Source organism: Elaeis guineensis, chromosome 11 (assembly GCF_000442705.2).
Source record: "Elaeis guineensis isolate ETL-2024a chromosome 11, EG11, whole genome shotgun sequence".
Classification (NCBI taxonomy): domain Eukaryota; kingdom Viridiplantae; phylum Streptophyta; class Magnoliopsida; order Arecales; family Arecaceae; genus Elaeis; species Elaeis guineensis.
In genome coordinates, this window is record NC_026003.2 from 108392425 (window position 1) to 108411421 (window position 18997).

At 35.9% G+C, this 18997-nt stretch overlaps 1 protein-coding gene and 1 non-coding gene across 4 annotated transcripts; both read left to right on the forward strand.

The window, feature by feature from the left end:
- The first annotated feature begins 1216 nt into the window (after positions 1 to 1216).
- LOC105054254 (uncharacterized) lies at positions 1217 to 5887 on the forward strand. Its single transcript, XR_012135388.1, has 2 exons — positions 1217 to 1812; positions 5530 to 5887. It is a non-coding gene; the product is annotated as an uncharacterized protein (transcript).
- An 8472-nt stretch (positions 5888 to 14359) lies between these two features.
- Positions 14360 to 18767, forward strand: LOC105054253 (uncharacterized). Of its 3 annotated transcripts, XM_029267214.2 has the most exons (8): positions 14360 to 14742; positions 14842 to 15122; positions 16098 to 16254; positions 16354 to 16481; positions 16728 to 17090; positions 17224 to 17757; positions 17846 to 17939; positions 18276 to 18767. In XM_029267214.2, exons 1-8 carry the CDS (start codon positions 14574 to 14576, stop codon positions 18506 to 18508), a joined length of 1959 nt encoding a protein of 652 aa, XP_029123047.1. In that variant the 5' UTR covers positions 14360 to 14573; the 3' UTR covers positions 18509 to 18767. The 3 variants fall into 3 exon arrangements, with proteins under 3 accessions (XP_029123047.1, XP_010934040.1, XP_010934041.1); XM_010935738.2 differs by having other exon boundaries at positions 16098 to 16481; XM_010935739.4 differs by having other exon boundaries at positions 14361 to 14742; positions 16098 to 16481; positions 17849 to 17939.
- Positions 18768 to 18997: the final 230 nt, after the last annotated feature.

An 18997-nucleotide genomic window follows, 5' to 3' on the forward strand; every position in this document is an offset into this window, starting at 1 on the left:
GGGTATATATATAAATATTAATTCGGAGAGGATATTTATACAAATATATTAGGAGGGTATTCATCTAAAAAATATAAGAATCTTCTATATATATATATATATATATGCATGCATGCATGTATATATATATATGTGAGTGTGTGTGTGTGTATATGTATGCGTGTGTGTGTATATATATATATATATATATATATATATATATATATTAATTTGAAGAGAATATTCATGCAAATATATTAGGAGGGTATTCATCTAAAAAATATAAGAATCTTATATATATATATATATATATATATATATATATATATATATATATATATATATATATATATATATATATATATATATATATTAATTTGTGTATCCAATGGAATGCAAATTTTGATGTTTAGGTGAAAAAAAATCAAATATAAATTGCTCGCACCGCCGGTAGCAGCTAAGGCTGCAAATGGATTAGGTTGACCCACGACCCGATCCGATCCGACCTGCATAGACTCGATCCAAACCATTTTGAAGGATCTGTGGATCCGGGTCGGATTCTAAAATTGGATCCATCCTATTTTTCGGATCGGATCTGAATCACCCGATCCATGAAGACTTTTGGATTGATTTGAGTCTGGAGATAAATGATCGCATTTGACTCGACCTGATCCGAACACATCTCTTATTTTTCTTTATTCCTATATTACATGAATCTTAATTTGGATCGAGCCTACTTTAATATTTGTTATTCTTGAAAAGATATTCTATTGATTTTTAGGTCTTTATCTTTAAAGATTTTGTTAAAATATTTTGAATTTGGGTTAATCAAATCAAGAGTAATGGTGAGGAACATGTGATTAGATTTTTTGGATTCTTGAGTGAAGAGTATGAGATATGAGAGCTCTAATAATCTCATATGTCCAGATCAAAATTTATAGTATAAATAAAATTTGTTTATAGATCTTCTGATCTTGTTATTTATAACTTAGATCCGATTTGGTTCAATTCGAATTTGAATTGGATCCGTATTTCATAGATCGGAATTGAATTATATATAAATCTGGTTCAATTCAAATGATTCATTGAGTCAAAAAATTTGAACATAAATTCGATCTGATCCAACTTAATTTTTTATTAAATTAAATTTAAATTTATATTTGGATTTGATAAAAAAAATTAAATTAGACCGGGATTACTCCTTATGCCATCCGATCCAACCCATTTGCGTCCCTGGCAGCTGAGAGTAAAACCACCCGAGCCACTGATTTGATAGGTTCCTCTCTGTCTATGTAGCTGGAAGTCTGGAAGGCGAACGCCGAATGGAGATTGCTTTCGCCGTCCCCCAACGCCACCACCAGCCCAACGGCGCCGTCACCTGCCCCACCGGAACCCTGACGCCGTTAACCGACCTCGCCTCCGCCCTCAACCACGCCGCCAAGCTCCTCTCCACCTCCTCCTCATCTTCCTCCGCCACTGCCGTCGCCTCTCTCCGGAACGCGCATCAGAAGATCGGCTCCTTCCTTGCCGATCTCGATTCCCGGCTGCCCGCTGGCGGCGAGGACGAGCCGATGTCCGATCGGTGGGAGGGGGGGACGAAGGGGACGGTGGCGGAGGGTCGCGCATCATCGAGGAGGTGGAGGAAGGGATGAGGGAGTGGGTCCTCCAGAGCAAGCGGAGGAAGCGCCAGGTGTCCCCCTCGTGGTCCCTCGGGCGGGCTGCCGATCAGTGGGAGGAGCTCTCGTCCATCCATCCCATGGACAGCCGGCGATCGTCGATGGATCTCGTCTTCCAGTTCCATGCGTAAGCTATGGAGAAATTGCTCTCCTGAAGGTATATATTTGTGGATTTCAATCGGTTTTAGAAGTAAATATATTTAAAATCTATGCAGAACTGATTTTGGAATCAGAGGTGGATTGAGGGAGGTTTCTTTTCTTTTCTTTTCTTTTCTTTTTTTTGATGTTTAAAGGAGGCTGATAAACCAGCCACCTGGCATTTATTATGGCATGAGAAATTTAGGATCGAGGGCGGTTTCAGGATCGGTTTGTGAATGAAAAAGTTTTACCCACTAATTTGATAATTTAGAGCATGAAAAAGGGGTTTTGATAGAATGACGATGGATGATTGCCTCCAGTTTGATTTTTCTCTCTCCTTTTCTCCAATTTTAACTTTTCTCAGAAAAAGTAAAAAAAAAAAAGAGGTGGTGGGGACTTACTAAGTGATAAGTGATGAGTTTCTAGCACAAAGTTGGTATCTTGGGCAAACTGATTAAAGCTGCGTGGGTAAAGCAGTGGAAAAAGCTTTTTTAATAGAATTGGCAAGGCCGTAAGAAGAAACTAGTCTTTAGTATCATTTAGAGGGGCTTTGGAGCATCATAGATTTGGTTGTGTGATTTGAAATTTTTTATAAATACCATATGAATTCTGAAGTCGGTTGCTTATATTTGATTCTTGATTTGCAGTTAGATATCGGTAGTGATTTTGATTGTAATGTTTTTAAAATCGAAAATCAAAGTGGAGTTCAGTTGAGTGGATTATGAAGTTGGTTTCTGTGATGCGGGTCTGGTTTAGGTCCATGGATGGTGAACCAATAAATGGAACTGTTGGATAGTATTGGAGGCAAGGACAGAAAGATTTGTTACTATCCCGAGAAAGATCCTAGTACCATACTTTTTTGGCCACTAGAGGTCTTTATATGATGGTTCTTTACCTGCAGAACTATAAATTTCGTTATACTTAGCTATTTTGTATTTTCCTGTTTTTTTTTTTTTCTTTTTGTTGGAAAAGTTTTTCTGGTAGTCATCAATTAGAAGCTGCACGGAAAATTGGGCGTGTGTGCTGTGTAGGTAAAATCCAGAGACCTGTATGTATGTTTATTACTTACACTTAGTGAGATTTCTTCATTTTTAACTCTTAAGCTGTTCGTTGAAAGTATGGGAAGGTTGCTAAAGTTTTCTTATTTTATTATACGATTTCTATGGTGGATCCACGTGTTTCTCCTCTTTGCATTTAACATAAGGGCCCATCACCATTAAGTCATCTTCTTAAATCAGCATAAGAGTTCTTAATGGTGGTCATTGTATTTCTATAAATGAAGCAGTACCTCTTGAAGAATTCGGAAGTAAATTAAATTCTATAAGTATGATGGAGTTGTTTTGATTTTGAAATACTAATTATGACTGACAAGTGAAATCCAGTTCTGGCAGTTGGGTAATATTTTTGTGTTGTCTGATGGAAGGAATTTGATTCCATTGATAGATTTGCTTTAACAAGTTAAGAGTTTTAACTTTGTTTAACTTTTATCCATATATTACAGTTAGAGAAAATCCTAGGTGGTCACAGATGGGACATGGCGAGCCTGTTCCAGTGAGAATGCCATTCTGATTATTAGCTGACAGTTTCTGTTCTGACAAGAAACATCTTATTGTTAAGTATCATTGGGTCAACTTGATCATGTTGTCAATATGTGGACCAGGCTTTGGCCTTAGAGATACAATTGTCCTTCTCGGTAGAGGCGGTGCTAGAGTGATTTCGTTACTTCGCTGATTTGTCAACCTGTCTTGCCAGGATGTTCACAGGTGCAATTTTTCTACCTTTTCTTGGTTAGTCTATCTTTTTGATGTGGGTTATGATTGTCTGTACATGCATACATGTTAAGGGAAAGGAAAAATATCAAGGGAAAGAGATGGAAGGAAAATAACTGGGAAAAGAAATTAATATTAAACAACATAATCTTTATTGTTCATTGAAATTCAGTCTCTTGTCGGACCCAAGTATTAAATTGCAGTATGAATGATTGCTAACCAAATTGTGATTTCTCTAAAGTAATACTTGCACTAGAGTGTTCTCTTCATTGTCAATAGGAAGTTGGTCATATATTTAGTAGAAAGGTGATCAAGACCAAAGGGATTGATATTCTGATATCCTATATATATGCTATGAAACTTTTGTTTGTACTTTATCTGCAGTAAAATGCCATGTATTTTCCTTATATTTTTCGATTTTGAATCAAAGATGGGTGGCTTTTTATATGAACTTGCTTTTGTTTTTTCACTTTATGATGAACTTTATACCTTCCTCAAGGCTCTTGTGGCCTACACTTACACTAGTGTTTCTTTCTGTCTGATATTAGAGCACCGTAGGGAGAGAGATGATGTTGTTGACTTGTCCATTGATATTACAGGGATGACATAGCAGATCGTTTCAATGTGATCAATGTAGATCCCTTTTGTGAATTAATTTTCCTTTATTGGAATTAATATTTTTATATTTATATGTCAGCCCATAAACTAGTTCAAGTTCAGCTACTTGAATTGGGAGAGTCATATTGAAATTAATTTTTGTGCTTTGAGTCAGGGTGCATGAATTGTGAAACTTACAGCTGCCATATTGTGTTATCCTGACTGTCTCTTTCCATTTATCTCCTTATAGAAATGTTATCGGTTTTGTGCTGCGTTGTCTTTTGGCATATTAGTTAATACCCAAGCCATGAATGGGTAACTATGATGGAGATTTATGACTAAAGGATGACACGATTATGGAAACTGAAACTGGATGTGGAACTGGCTGCTTGAATCTAGAAAATGACAGTTTGATGCATAACCAGGTAATTTTCATGATTATAAGAAGATTAGCATGGCTCTATTTTACTTTGTTTGAATATAAGTAATTTAGGCCAATAGCAACTTGCTTTTCATGGGTTGGTTGAAAGGAGTCTGAGATATTTATGAACTTCAGGGAAGATCTTGGAAGCGATCCAAGCATGAGAGTTTGAGCATACAACACATCATTTGCAAACATACATATACACCTTCAATTCTGTTGCTTGGAGTATCTAAATCTTTGAAATGTAATTGAAGAGCAAATGATGGGATTGATGGGGATTCCCCACATGATTTGCTAAATCTTAAAACTGAACTTTAAGAGGTAAGTGGATATGACTTGGCTATAATTCATCATGCATAAATTATATGCTGGTCATATATATTATAGATCAGGTTTGACTTCAGAGATGGAGTAGAGTGTAGAGATGCTTTCTGAAGGGGATTACTCTTTACCATCTTGAAATGCTGTGCCAGGCCTTATAAATCCAGGGGGTTTCTCCAAAAGTTTCCCTGGGGTAAGGCAAGCACACCTCACCACTTTTGAGGACTCACACATCTTTCTCTTATATATTTAAAGGGAAATAGTCCGGCTAATTGGCTGGCTGATACGGTTAAGGCTCTGTGTAGTTCAGTTTTGCTTCCTTGGGGGCTGATCAAATTAGCCAGGAGGATTTCAGTCCAATCTTTTATTCTAGATTTCTATTGTAGCTTGACCTTGAGGTAACATGCTAATCTATTTAAGAAAAACTGTGTTATGGTGTCACTGCTATGGTGCAAATATCTGCTGTCTTCTGATTTGACTTTCTTTGGTCTCTTTTTTTCATTTTCTTTCTTTGCCAGTGAGTTTCATCTTTGTTGTGACTTTGTTTTCTGATGTAAAAAGATGGTTCGTGTTCATTTTTATTATGACCTATGCTTATTGTAACTACTTTTGTTATGTTTTGCAGGTGATTGCTCAATTTAAGGGACAATTCCAAGGAAGATCATCTGTTTTTGAAGTTCCGTTTGAATGCGCTGACCTGTGTTAAGCAACAAATTCTTCCGAGTTACACAGAGTGCAGTTCTCAAGCTCTTCTTATACCACGAGTGGCATGTTTTAAGTAGCAAGTTTTTCTGACTTAACACACATTAGTTCTTTATCTTTTCCTTCACCAGGAGGAAACAAATTGGTTTATGTGCATGCATATTTGGTGTTTTGAACTGCTTAGAGTCGTATATACCTGAGACGGAAACGTTGTTTTTCTTGGTTGCTCTTGACTGTTGTATAACGCATAATGTATATTTGGTGTACCGTTGACTGCTTTATGACCCAAGCCTGAGATTGCTGGTTCCAAGTCTGCAATTTGTGCTTTTCTACAACAATATTAGAAACATGATCGACTATATGTGCTACAATTCAGCGGATAACTGGCCACCTTCTGGTGGCACACCGCATGAGCTCATTAGTAGCGGTGTTGTTGCTGAACGCTGGTGGATGCAGGCAGCACTTCGCGGTCGATGGATCTATAAAGAAAGCCTACTCATCGAGGTGTATTTGGCGAGAGATTTTTTAATACTTAAATCAGTCAGTTAAGTATCGGTTAGAGTTCAAGGAACAGATGAAGAAGAAAGTGGAGTGAAGTATTAGCTCTAGAGTCAGTCTCCCTTTGGATCTTTTTATTATTTTTATTATATAGAGATAGAGTTATGGGCTATTACCTTAGAATCTGATAGGCCGTTAGTGTGTCACAATCTAATAGGCCATTGAGATTCACCTGCAATCTGTAATTATGATTGTTAGTTGTGGGCATCAGTTGTAGGTCTAAATCCGTAGATCAAATTTATTAGCTGTGGATATTAGTTGTCGATCGTGCTCACACTCTGTAGGTCATTGAGAGAATTTCAAAATTGTTCGTGTGATGAATAAGCTAATCACTTAAGGTTGAGATAGAACTGAAATCCCACCATGGGTGTACTAGTGCTCGTGCAAGCCATTTTTATCGATTGGGTTCTGATCTTGGAGTTGGTAATCGACTAAGTTGAAGATCGGATAAAGATCGATATTGTAGTGCCATTTGTCACAGATATCCGGGTGTCTCTCTTTGATATCTGAGGTGATCTTATCGAGCCAGATCATCAATAGGTGTCGGCTGTGATCCAAGAAAGAGAGGTTGAGTCTATTAGTGGATAATTTCAGTAATAGCTGTCCCTATTTTTGAGTTCGAAGTGATTTTACTGTTTTGAGCAAAAGGATTAGTTGGTTGTCAGTTATCAATCCGGCTATTCTCCTTGGACATTTATTCTGCATTGTATGATGGGTGGAGTGTTAGCTTGGAGGCAAGTTTCCTTTATTTATTTCTTGAACTTCAGCTGATTTAAATATCGAAGGGTCTTCTATTAGATACACCCGGACAAGAGAGCTTTCTCTAGAGGTCCCTCAGCTGTGGAGCACGGCCTGCATCCACCAGAGCACCTGACCCATCTCCTGATACGGCATCATCGAGGTTTAGTGGCAACAAGTGGTATTCTCCAAGATGGTGAAAATCCCTTGTACTGTTCATGAGTTTTTTTTTTTTTTTTTTTCATGGTGTGAATGATTCTCCAAGTAATTCTTATAGTTGGGCCAATAAGGAACTTAGCAGTTATTCATAGATGTTTCAAATTATTTGTGATGCCTTTGAAGAATGATGAAAGCTTACATATTATTGATCCCAGCTGTTGGTGTGGTGCACCTACCGATGGAGGGATTCACCCAAGACTCGAGAGATTTAGCAATGGTATCATCAGACCATGTTCATGCATCAAAATGCCGTAGCTTGCATACAGTGCAATATGCCAGCAAACAACCTTACCTATTTAAGCCGAGTTGAATTAAAAGACCTCCCAAGGATAGCGTATTAGCCATCTCTTCTAGTAACTTTATTTGTCATGCCCCAAATCCAGTATATAGATCGGATATATAATAGCCGCATACTCCTTAGGGTAAGATCCTAAAAATTAGATCAGATCTATCTTTTTATTAGTTCATCAATCCAATTTAGGCAGTGGCGAAGGTATATTCAATAATTTTTATTCAATAGAAAAAATAAATTTTTTGAAGCTAAAAAGAAATAAAATTAAGATCCAACAAAAGTCTAAAATAATTTTTATTTAAAAGTAGCTAAGTAGAACAACTAAAACTCTATGCTCCTCACTGATCGGTTCCAAACCGCATAAGATCTTTTGAATTTGAAATAAAAAAAATAAAAAAAAGTAAGTGAGCTTTACGGGCTTATTAAATTTCTAATATTTCTGAAGGATCAAGCATAATAAATTTTTTTTTTTCAAATATAGCTGTTGTTGGGGGATTTTTTGTCTCGTATCTATTGTGAGTCAAGAGTAACTCTGGCTTACATAGTTGGATACTTTTCTCCCTCTTAAGGTGCCTTTTGGGCTCTAGTCCAAGGAATAAAACTATGCAGGAGGAGTGTATGAGGAAATGTATGCGAAGCAACCCTCAAAATAGAGAATCCCTCATTAAGGGCGGAGACCCCCAGGCCATTCGAGCCAAGAGACCTCAGACCACAACCAACACTGACGCCCATCATGGGCCCCCAATAAATAGAGTTCCTCTAGACCGAGGGGTTGCTATTGTGGGGGAGGGGTTTTGGTCCCACATCAATAGTGAGGCAAGAGTAATTATGGCTTATATGGTTCGGCCATTCTTTCTCTCTTGAGGCGCCTTTTGAGCTCTAGCCCAAGAGACAAAATCACGCAAGGAGAGTGTAAGCGAAGCAGCCCCCAAAGCAGCCTAAAAATTGGATAATACCTCATGAAGAGTGGAGACCCCAAGTCATCCGAGTCAAGAGACCTCAAACCACAACCAATAATAGCAATGGACAATAATTAGATACATATACCAATATAATTTTTATTTTTCAAAAATATATCCGATGCATTGCAGTAAATCACAAAATCCTCTCTTAGTCCTTAATGACTACTTGTTGACCTGATGATTGATTTTGATAATTTCAAAATATTGAATATTTATGATACTAATCATGTGTTTAAGGATAAATATAGGATTTTTCAGGTGCTCACGATGAAGAAATTATCTATAGAAGAAATCTTCCAAAGATACCAAATCAAAGTACTTAAAAGAACAAGTTCTCATAAGTTTGGATGGCTCATTATGAAAAAATAAAGTTGAAAAAAATCAATATCATTTCAGATGCATTTGGGACAGGAAAGATCAAGTTTGAAAGTGATTCAAATGAGAAAATCTAAATTCAAACCTTTGAGTCGACTCATGTGGTAAAGGAGTCGACTCTGGCATATTTTGGCACAGGCACATAGTTTTGACATGCAGATGAGTCGATTCATTTTATAGACGAGCCGACTCTATTTACAGGACAGAAAGTAATTTTTGCAGGACTGAAAATGATCCAACTTGAAATAAAACCGAGCAGACTCATAAAAAAATGAGTCGACTCGTAACACAGGACAGACATAATGGCTAGTTTTTCTGCACTTCTCTAATGGCTAGTTTTTATTCCTAATGGCTATTTTAGCCCTTTTAACGACCAAAACTTCTTTTTCAGTTACTTTCAAGTCTATTAAAAGCTATAGAATCATTTGGAAAGGAAGAGAAGTAGATTAAAAAGAGAAAATCATCAAAATAAGTGAGGATTATTGAATATCATTGAAAAAAGAGAAAAAAGAGAGAGTTGTGCACTGATTTCATAGAGTTTTTAAAGAGTAATCTTCACCTACATCTTTTACATCCTCCCAAGCATTAAAGAAGAGAAGTCAAGCATCAAAAGAACAACTCTTTATCGATTTTTTTTTAGCTAAAAAAAAATTATTTTCTGTTTTATTTGTGCTGAAATTTTTGTACCTTATATTTTTAGATTTTCTGCATAAGTTTCTTTGGAGAACAAAATTTGGGATTAATTAAGGCCCGTCCAAGCTCGAAATTGGACATTATAGGTTTTGGTTGGTGAGCCTGCAAAATCAATTGGATTTAATTATGATCTCGAAAGATAATTATGTAAGATTTTGATTGATGATCCCAAAAAATTAATTGGATTTATTTGTAAGTTTGAATAAAACAAATACGCTGTAATCAGGCTGATTATAGTAAAATTTTTAAGAGGCTCTTGGAGAGTGGATGTAAGTGTAGGATTGTACCGAACCACTATAAATTATTTTATATTTATGTTGTGCCTTTTCTCTTTTGCCTTGCATTCTTTCAATCTTTACTTAGCTTGATTTAATTCTTCAATGGCTTTAATTATATCTTGATTTCGCTATTGCTTGCATTATATACATCTCAAATATACAACTTAGCTTAAATTAAAGCACATACTTGCTTAAAGTTTAATTTACCTAAAAAATTTTGAGTAACCCAATTCACTTTCCTCTTGAGTTACTACTTTTCTGGACAACAAGTGGTATCAGAGCAGATGCTCTAATATTAGTTTGTTGATCTAGCGATTTTGATCTAAAAATCATGGCAATCCAAATTAAATCCTTTCATGTTGAAGGTTATTCTATAGATCGACCCTCACTTGTTAATGGATCAAATTATACCTATTGAAAAGCTAGGATGAAAATTTTTATACAAGTACATGATCATAATCTATGGAGAATAATCAATGGCTCACACACATTTAATGCATTGATTAAGTATGAAAAGGACATGGCCCAACTAGATGCTAAGGCCATGAATATGCTCTATTGTTCATTGGGTATGAATGAATTTTATATAATTTCTTCTTATATTTTAGCCAAACAAATATAGGATCAATTAAAAATAATCTATTAGGAAGAAAATAAAAAAAAAGAATCAAACTCCCAAGAAGATAAGAAAGCTCTTCCCAACCTATGTCTCATGGCTCATGAGGATGAAAAGAAAAAGAAGAAAAAAAAATTATATATATATATATATATATATATATATATATATATATATATATATATATATATATATATATATATATATAGATTAAGAGAGAGCAAGGCAAAGAAAAAGAAGATGAAAAAGAAGAACAAAAAGTAGATAAATCATGCTTGATGGATAAAGAGGAGGAAGGTATTGCAAATCTTTACCTTATGACTCATGACGATGAGGTAAATATTAAAAAAAATTTTGAATTTACTTTTAAAAAATTATTTAAAGCCTTTAATGACTTAATAGATGAATTTAAAAAAATGAGAATGAAAAACAAAGAACTTAAAAAGTTTAATATATTTTTGACTGAAGAAAAGAATAAAATATTAATTGAAAAAAAGATCTTATGAAAGAGAAGAAAGTATTAGTTGAAGAAAAAAGGCTCTTTCAAAATATAAAAAATATTTGATTGAAAAGAATGAGAAATAGTTCATCTGTATTGTCAATCTAATATCCCGATCAGCAACTTTATCATACTCCAGATCGGAAATAGTTCTGATGTCCTCAATGGATTGCATGTCAATATGCAACTCCATACCAGATAAACAAGAATAAAAACTTACAGTTGAAAATATAATCTTCATATCTTCATTGTCAGTAATCGGAACAGGTTCATATTTCAGAATTATCGGCTGCACAATAGTAGGATATCTATATGTTACCATTATTCTATTTATACTTTTATCTATATAAAAAATTCTACATAATTTATCCTCCAACTCTTTGAATTTTATTCTATATTTTAATCAAATAGCCTTTTATGGTCGCCCAGTATACTCTATTCCATACGATCCTTTAACCATAGAACCATTGATATAATATAAGGCCGATACTATTTCTACCATTTCTACTATCTACAGAATAAATTAATTTGATTAACATAACCCAAATTATTCAAATTGATCAAATGCATAGCACAAATTAATTTAACCTAGCTCTAAATTAACACAAGTTAATCTAATTAATCTAATTCATATTAGTTAATTCAAAGTAAATAAATTAATATAATCTAATTTACTTCAAATTAATTTAAGTTAAATTTGAATTTAATTCAAATTATTTAAATTAATAAAAAATTATAATAAATAAAAATAAAAATTAATCTGACATAACAACAATTAAACTAATTAAACTAATTAAAAACAATTAATCCAAATGAAAGCACAAATCAATCTAACATAGCATAAATTTAATTCAAATTAAACAAATTAATCTATTTATTCAATTTTAAATCTAATTAACCTAACTAATCCTACTTAATTCAAATTAATCAAATTAATTCACACTAATCAAAATAATACAACAATTTCATAGAATAGAAAAAACTAATTAATAAAAATTAATCAAATTTATTGCACAAATTAATCTAACATAGCACAAATTCTATTCAAATTAAACTAATTAATTTAACTTTATTCAAATTAATAAAAATAATTTAAATTAAGTTATTAGATTAACATAAGATAATCATTGCACAAATCAATCGTGACTAACATAAATTAATCAAATTTATGACACAAATTATTAAAATTAATCAAATTAATCTCATTAATCTATTTTATTTTTAATTAAATTATTTTAATCGATTGTAGATAATCCATTTTATTTCTAATTTTTTAAATTTATTTTAAATAATAAAATTAACGTAGTCAACCTAATTACTGTAATTAAAACAAAACGAGCATAGCATAAATTAGTCATAATAATACAAAAATAATCAAATCTAAGTACATAATTTGAAATAAAAAATTAAAATTATCAAGTCAAAAAAAAAATACCATGGTCAGTTGAGGAAATATGGAATAAGAGGAGCACATGGGGAAGCTGGTGATCCAACAATCAAAAGAAAAAAAAAACAAACGAAAGAAAGGTGGGGCCAGACGATGTTGACATGCATGGCAACGGGATGGATGGGAGATCGAGAGAAAAAATCATCCAAATTAGGAGACCGAGCTAGAAACAACAAAATAGTCAAACGGCTGGAGGACCAGTCTGGGAATAGAAAAAGGTCGGACAGTTGGGGGACAAGGGGGATGAGAGTTTTGGTAAAAGGAATCTGTAATCATCAGATGAAAGGGTGATTATCCTAATCTCGTCGATTGAATCGGCAAGTTCTGAAATTGCTATTTCAGAAGGTAATTTCAGTGTGGTGCCATGTAGAATCCCTCCAATCACGTGGGAGGCATGCACGACATGAAATTATCTCCTGAATTGATAATTCATATGTGGATAATATTTTCAAAAATAAATTTGGACAGAGATATTTTTAAAATTAATAAATAAAAAAATAAAAAAATTTGGGGTAGGAGTGGATGACCGGAGCTTTCCAAAAGGAAAAAAAATTGACAATATCATTTTAAGTGATAAAACCTTGTGATAATTATACCAAAAGTTTGGGTTCTATATTTCTTTCTTTTTTTTTTCCCCCCAAATCCTGCGTTTCCTCGTACACCGTATTAATAAAATATTCTTTAGTAAAAATGGAGAAAGTGTCACATCTAATCAGCAAAACGAGGAGCATATACTTAGGGTGCAAGGAAACCGTAAAAGAACATGATTGGATGCTTCCAGATCGAGCGACGCACGTGACACGAACCAATCGAATCGGCGAGTCAGATGCAATCATGAGCGGACGGGAAAAGGGCCACCGACCAAACGTTCCTTTTTGTTTTAGCTGAAGTTATCTGGCGTTAGGTCTAAAAAGTGGGAAAATGGGCTTGAGAACGTGGTTATCCGGTGCCTTGAAAGCAAAAAAAAAAAAAAAATAAAAATAAAAATAAAATAGGGGACATATGGGTGAATCAAGTTAGGTTAGATTAAGTATGTCTAATTCCAAGATATTTGTAGGTTAAATTATTTGAATTAGATTATGAATCTTTATTGGTAGGTTGTTCTAAGGTTAAGTAAATAGATGACAGTCTTTTCCATTAAAATAAAAAAAAAATACTGATTTTGATGCATCACAATCCCCCTTACTCAAACAGCTTTGAACCTAAAGTAGTTTCATAACAAAATATTTAATTTTCTTTTACATCCAACGTATGGGTCATTACGATATATGTGAAAAAGAATAAAAAATAAATATTAAATGTGTAAGTGATGAATGAGACTCATTAACTTGATTTTAATCACATAATTTATAAATGAATAAAATGATAATGATGATATACATCATTAGATTATAACTTAAAAATATTTTAAATTTTTAAGTAAAATTTTATCCAATAGCGAATCCACTAAGGCGATTAAGATTTTTCAATTTGAATTTGTTTATGTTTTTGAGCAGTCTAGTTTTAGGAGCTTTAAACGTGCAGAATCAATGAGTTATATGGTACTTTCATTTCATCAATGGAAAGGTGATATATGTATATTAAATACTTACAATAGATACAATGTATTGTGGGTTGCATTTAACCCTTTTGTCACTTTTTTTCCTAAGTTTATTGAATTTATTTTTGTTATTAAAGTCTCAACCATGAGCATTTAATAATCACTGCTATGTTTTTTTTCTTAAAATATCTCAGATATTTTGACATTTAAGACACCAATAAATTGTCCAAGACTAACAGATTGGTTTACAGTCCAAGTCAACAGAGAAATTGATGGTCAATCTTAGAAACGCTTACCAAAATATCATCAAATATAGAACTATGAGATCACCATCCAACAGTAATAACTCCTCTTCCACGTTAGAAGACCTCACTCCGTTCATGCTACTGGGTCGAGAGGTAAAATTACCAAATAGGCCACAAGAGGAATCTCTACTTTCCAATCGGCCGCACCACCGTCGAAGGAGGTGACAGGGGTATTTTCGTCATATAGCCGTTTCCTTAATTCCTACGCCGCCCTCCGAAACTATTTACCCGCTCTATAATCCCCTCCAAAATAGGGAGCAGAAAGGCCGATCACCCTTTCTCTCTCTCTCTCTCTCTTTCTCTAAGCCTACGAAAGGTCGCTACCATGTAGAGATTTTTCTTTTCTAGGGTTTTTAGGTGGACGATTGATCTGCTTCGAGGGTTTTGGAAACCCTAGCTGTATTATCTCCTGAATCGTACTAGAAGCTGTGCTTGTTATGAGGAAATGGCGGTGCTGCTACCGGAATCGCTGCCGCTGGGGTTCCGGTTCCGTCCGACGGACGAGGAGCTCGTGAACCACTACCTTAAGGGAAAGATCAATGGCAGGATCAACTCCGAGGTCGTCGTCATCCCCGATGTCGACGTCTGCAAGTGCGAGCCCTGGGACCTCCCCGGTACTCCCCCTCCCTTCTGGTCTTGGTTCGTCCTTTTTCTGGCATAAAAATTCGATTTTTATTAGTAATTGCGGTGGTTTCTTTGATGGGTGGTGATAGATAAGTCGGTGATCAGATCGGATGACCCGGAGTGGTTCTTCTTCTCGCCGAGGGACCGGAAGTATCCCACCGGGCACCGGGCCAACCGGGCGACGGAGGCTGGGTACTGGAAGGCCACCGGCAGGGACCGGATGATCAAGACCAAGCCGCCGGGCGCGATCCTTATCGGCATGAAGAAGACCCTCGTCTTCTACCGCGGCCGGGCGCCGCATGGCGTCCGCACCAATTGGATCATGCACGAGTATCGCACATCCGAGTCTGAGTTCGACTCCGGTGAACAGGTCAGATCCTGCTTTCTTTCACTTTCTTGATCACTCTGATCGCCTAATTCTTGCTTTGTTAAAAAAGAAGGGGATTTTTTCCCACCATTCGGAGGATTAGACTTGATGCAATAAGGAGATACTTCTTGACATGGGTATATGATATTTGAAGTGCTTTTAATGTGCATTGACAACAATAAGATGAACGCGAAGCTTGTTCTTGAGAGTGGTTCTTTCATGTTCCTTTGTTTGCGTTGGTGGTTTAAGATTAAGATATTCTCCTTAATGCTGTATTAAATTTGAGGGAATTTTGACGGGGGTTGATGCCAGCTAGAGGATCATAGCTTGTTTGATAGTAGAGATACCCACTTTTTGATGTATGAAACATGGATTCTAGTAGCACAAGAATCAAAATTGGTGTATTCATGTCGCATCAGTTCTTGTAAGTGGCATTCATTGGTGAACAACTCTTGGAAATTCCAACCACTGTTGTGATCAAAGAGGCTGTTCATGGACCATATGTGAGCATTCCCATCAGCAACATACATTTTGACATGTTTTAGTTATAGACTTATGTAGATTGAGTAGACATCACATTATGGGATGAGACAATTACAGACTTAGAGTAGCAAATGAAATGAGCTGTATGATGTAAAACATTTGATTAGGATTTTCTGCTTGTTCTCAACCAAGTGCAAGTGGAACAGATCCTGATGCAATGTCAAGATGGTGGAGGAATAAAGGAAGAAAGTGAAGAAAAATACTTATAAAGAGATTCATCAAGGGAACCAGTGGGTGTATTGTTTGTTTGTGTAAATGAGATGTTTATTAACATGACATGGATGACAACATTTGCTAGTGTCTGGCATCAGCTGATATGTAGCTTCCTTACATATTATGTTTATTGAAAATTAGGTGGCTACCCCTCTAAACATGTGATATTATTGGAAATGTTTCCATGCTTATTCACCTGTTCATATTTCACATATTGTACAGGGTAGCTTTGTTCTTTGCCGCTTATTCAAGAAGCCAGAAGACAAGAGTGCAAGTTCTAATGTTGATGGAGTAGAGAGAAATGTTGGTAAGATGGAGTCAAGTTGCTTATCTCCTACTCCAGTTAGGCCTGCACCTGGTGAAACCCAGCATGGAACAGGTACCTTGCAAGAATTTCATCTGATCCAAGAGCTTCCAGAGCCAGATATGCAAGAAAATTTGCAGACGTTGGTCAACACTTCTGACACACAATCTACAGGCATTGAAAGTTGGTTGGCAAAGGGAGGAGATTGTGCAATGACATATGCTTTAGGACCTGAAGAGAGCCATTTCAATGGAAATGGAGCTCCTGTCATAAGTAATCATGCGGCTGACATAAGTGCAGAGGTAAGTAGATAAGCCATATGCATATTTGAGCTACTTAATTCTGTCATTTTGTACATCACTTCCATCCTTTCATTTATTTGAGATTTTGCCTACTTAAAGCTATCGTATTGATATGTTTGAGTCATGTAAACATTTGGCAGGAGCATATAGCTTGCACAATATATGCCTTTTTAATATCTGATAAACTCAGTGCTGCAATCATCACTGTCAAGTAAAGTGATTTTTTTTTTCTGTGTATTATTGAAGGTTGCTTCTCAATTCTTGGGCCCAGAATATGAGCAACTTGATTTGGATGATTTTCCCCACGTCAGTTCCCAAATGCCACTTTCCAAGGAATATTCCATCTGTGACATAGTTGACCAGGGATTACATGAGGATATGTTTCAAATTTGTTCTCTTGAGGTCTCTGTCAGTGATTTCTTGGACGAGTTGCTCAGTAACCAGGATGGAGATTCCATTGAGGTGTCAGATACTCACAGAGGTTCAGTCCCCAGAGTTGCGTCGGATGGTTATATTTGTATGATAGAAAAAGTTTCTCCTTCGGATTCTGCATCAGGCAACGAGAGTGGGTCAGGCAGTGATGCTGATACTGTAGCTGCAATTATACAGGTCAGAAGGCACGAAAACTTTGATAAAATGTCCTTCCAACTACAGCAATTTGGTTTATATCCACTCATCTATTAAGTTGACAAAAATTAATAAGCTTTAATAATTTTGTGTCTGCTTTTCTTGTGGACTGCAGGATGGCCTAGAATTTGATGCTGGTGCATGTTTCTCTGAGTCAGCCTCCCTGCCAAGTGGTTCTTCAGATATAGATAACGATAATGCATATCCTGTAACAACAGTCAACCAGGTCAACCTGCTTCTGGAAGAAGCAAAGGCAGGTCTACATTTAAGGAATCAGAGTTTGAGGCAGCATGTTTCTTCAATGGGCTCTGCTGCAAATTTCTGGGATCAGGAATCAACCAGGAAGCTGGAGTTCATCAAAGATGGACTCTCCAATAGTTTGTTTAATGATACGGAGAGGCCAACCTGTCAGGCCAGTACCAGTGGGACAGGAATTGAGATCAGGACTCGTCAGCATCTGCCAGCCTTGGATAAATTAATGGCAGAGCAGGGCTTAGCATTTAGAAGGTTGCTCTTGCAAAGGATAATTCATACAGGATCAATGTCCAGCACAGAAAGTGAACTAAGCAGTAAGACAGATGACAATGAGACAGATAGCGAATTGAGCAGTAAGAAAGATGAGAATGAGGTCGAATCAGTGATAACCGAGGTGAGATATTTTAGGTAATTGTTACTGTAATAATTATCTGATGGTTTGCCTCTATTTCTGAAATTAAGTGTGCCTGAACTAATGTCAGCAGGCTGGAGAATGTGCTGAGCACCAGATTCCTGAAGATACAGAAGTTGCAGGGTCTATCTTTCTTGATGATGTTGACGGCACCTGTGATCATGGTAATGAACAGCAAAACTTTCTGTTACCAGAAAGCATTCGAGTAATTGTCCCTGTGTCAGAATATCTGGTTTGCTTTTTATATTGGTTAAGTAGATGTGGAGTAATTGTTCTAACTGGCCTAATTAGGTTGCAGTAAAAATTAGTTCAAAATTGTGGGTCTGAAACCTTAAAACTTTAAAGTTTATATCTGATGCTAAGCCTACAATATGGATGGTTTGGCTCTGGATCGAAACTGTATACACAAAATTCAGGTCGGATCTAGGTCAAGCTGGACCAGACTGACCTGACTGCAGCACACCCCTTCACAATGCTAATCATGCTTGCTTGTCATGCAGATGATACAGCCTCTACTGAGGCAAGGATCGTCTCTTCAGAGATCTCCTGTGAATCTAAATCTGTGCTGAGGCAAAGAACAAGAGGTACTCATGAGAATCCTGATAAGCTCGAAGGCCTGTCTCTGCACTCAGAGACACCTGGTACTGGTTCAGTCTCTGTTACTAGAATGATTGTGGTTCTATTGGCAGTCCTGCTAATCTGTGTTGTGATAAGTCGGTATTTAAGCTCTTGACATGCTTACAAAACAAGTCCTAGTGTATGTAGTGCGCAGCAGCTTCACAGCCTCAATAAAGCTGTGTAAATTTCTGGTTCTGTTGTTAAATGTTTGTGCAAGTTAGTAGCCCTCACTAGTTTTGACTAGTTCCCACTAAAGTGCGCTTCTGTTTAAAGGCAAACGTTGTTTGAGCCCAGTAGGCAATTTGTTGCTTTGAGTCATGGGGATGGTGGAAGAAGGGATCAGTTGTTTATTTAAATAAATAAAAATTATGACACCGAAACTGTCAGTGGAGCTTTTAGTATTCCAATTGCTAGTGATTTTTCAAAATCGTCCTCCTCTTCCTTCTTAGAACTCTATAAGACACAGGGAAAGACATGGTAAGTTGATGCTTATAGTTCTGCTGGATATGGTGGACATTTTTTGTACCATATTGTATACACTTGATAATCACTTCTGACTACCTATAGATGTAATTTTTTTTAGGGCAAGTTCCTTTTGTTCCTA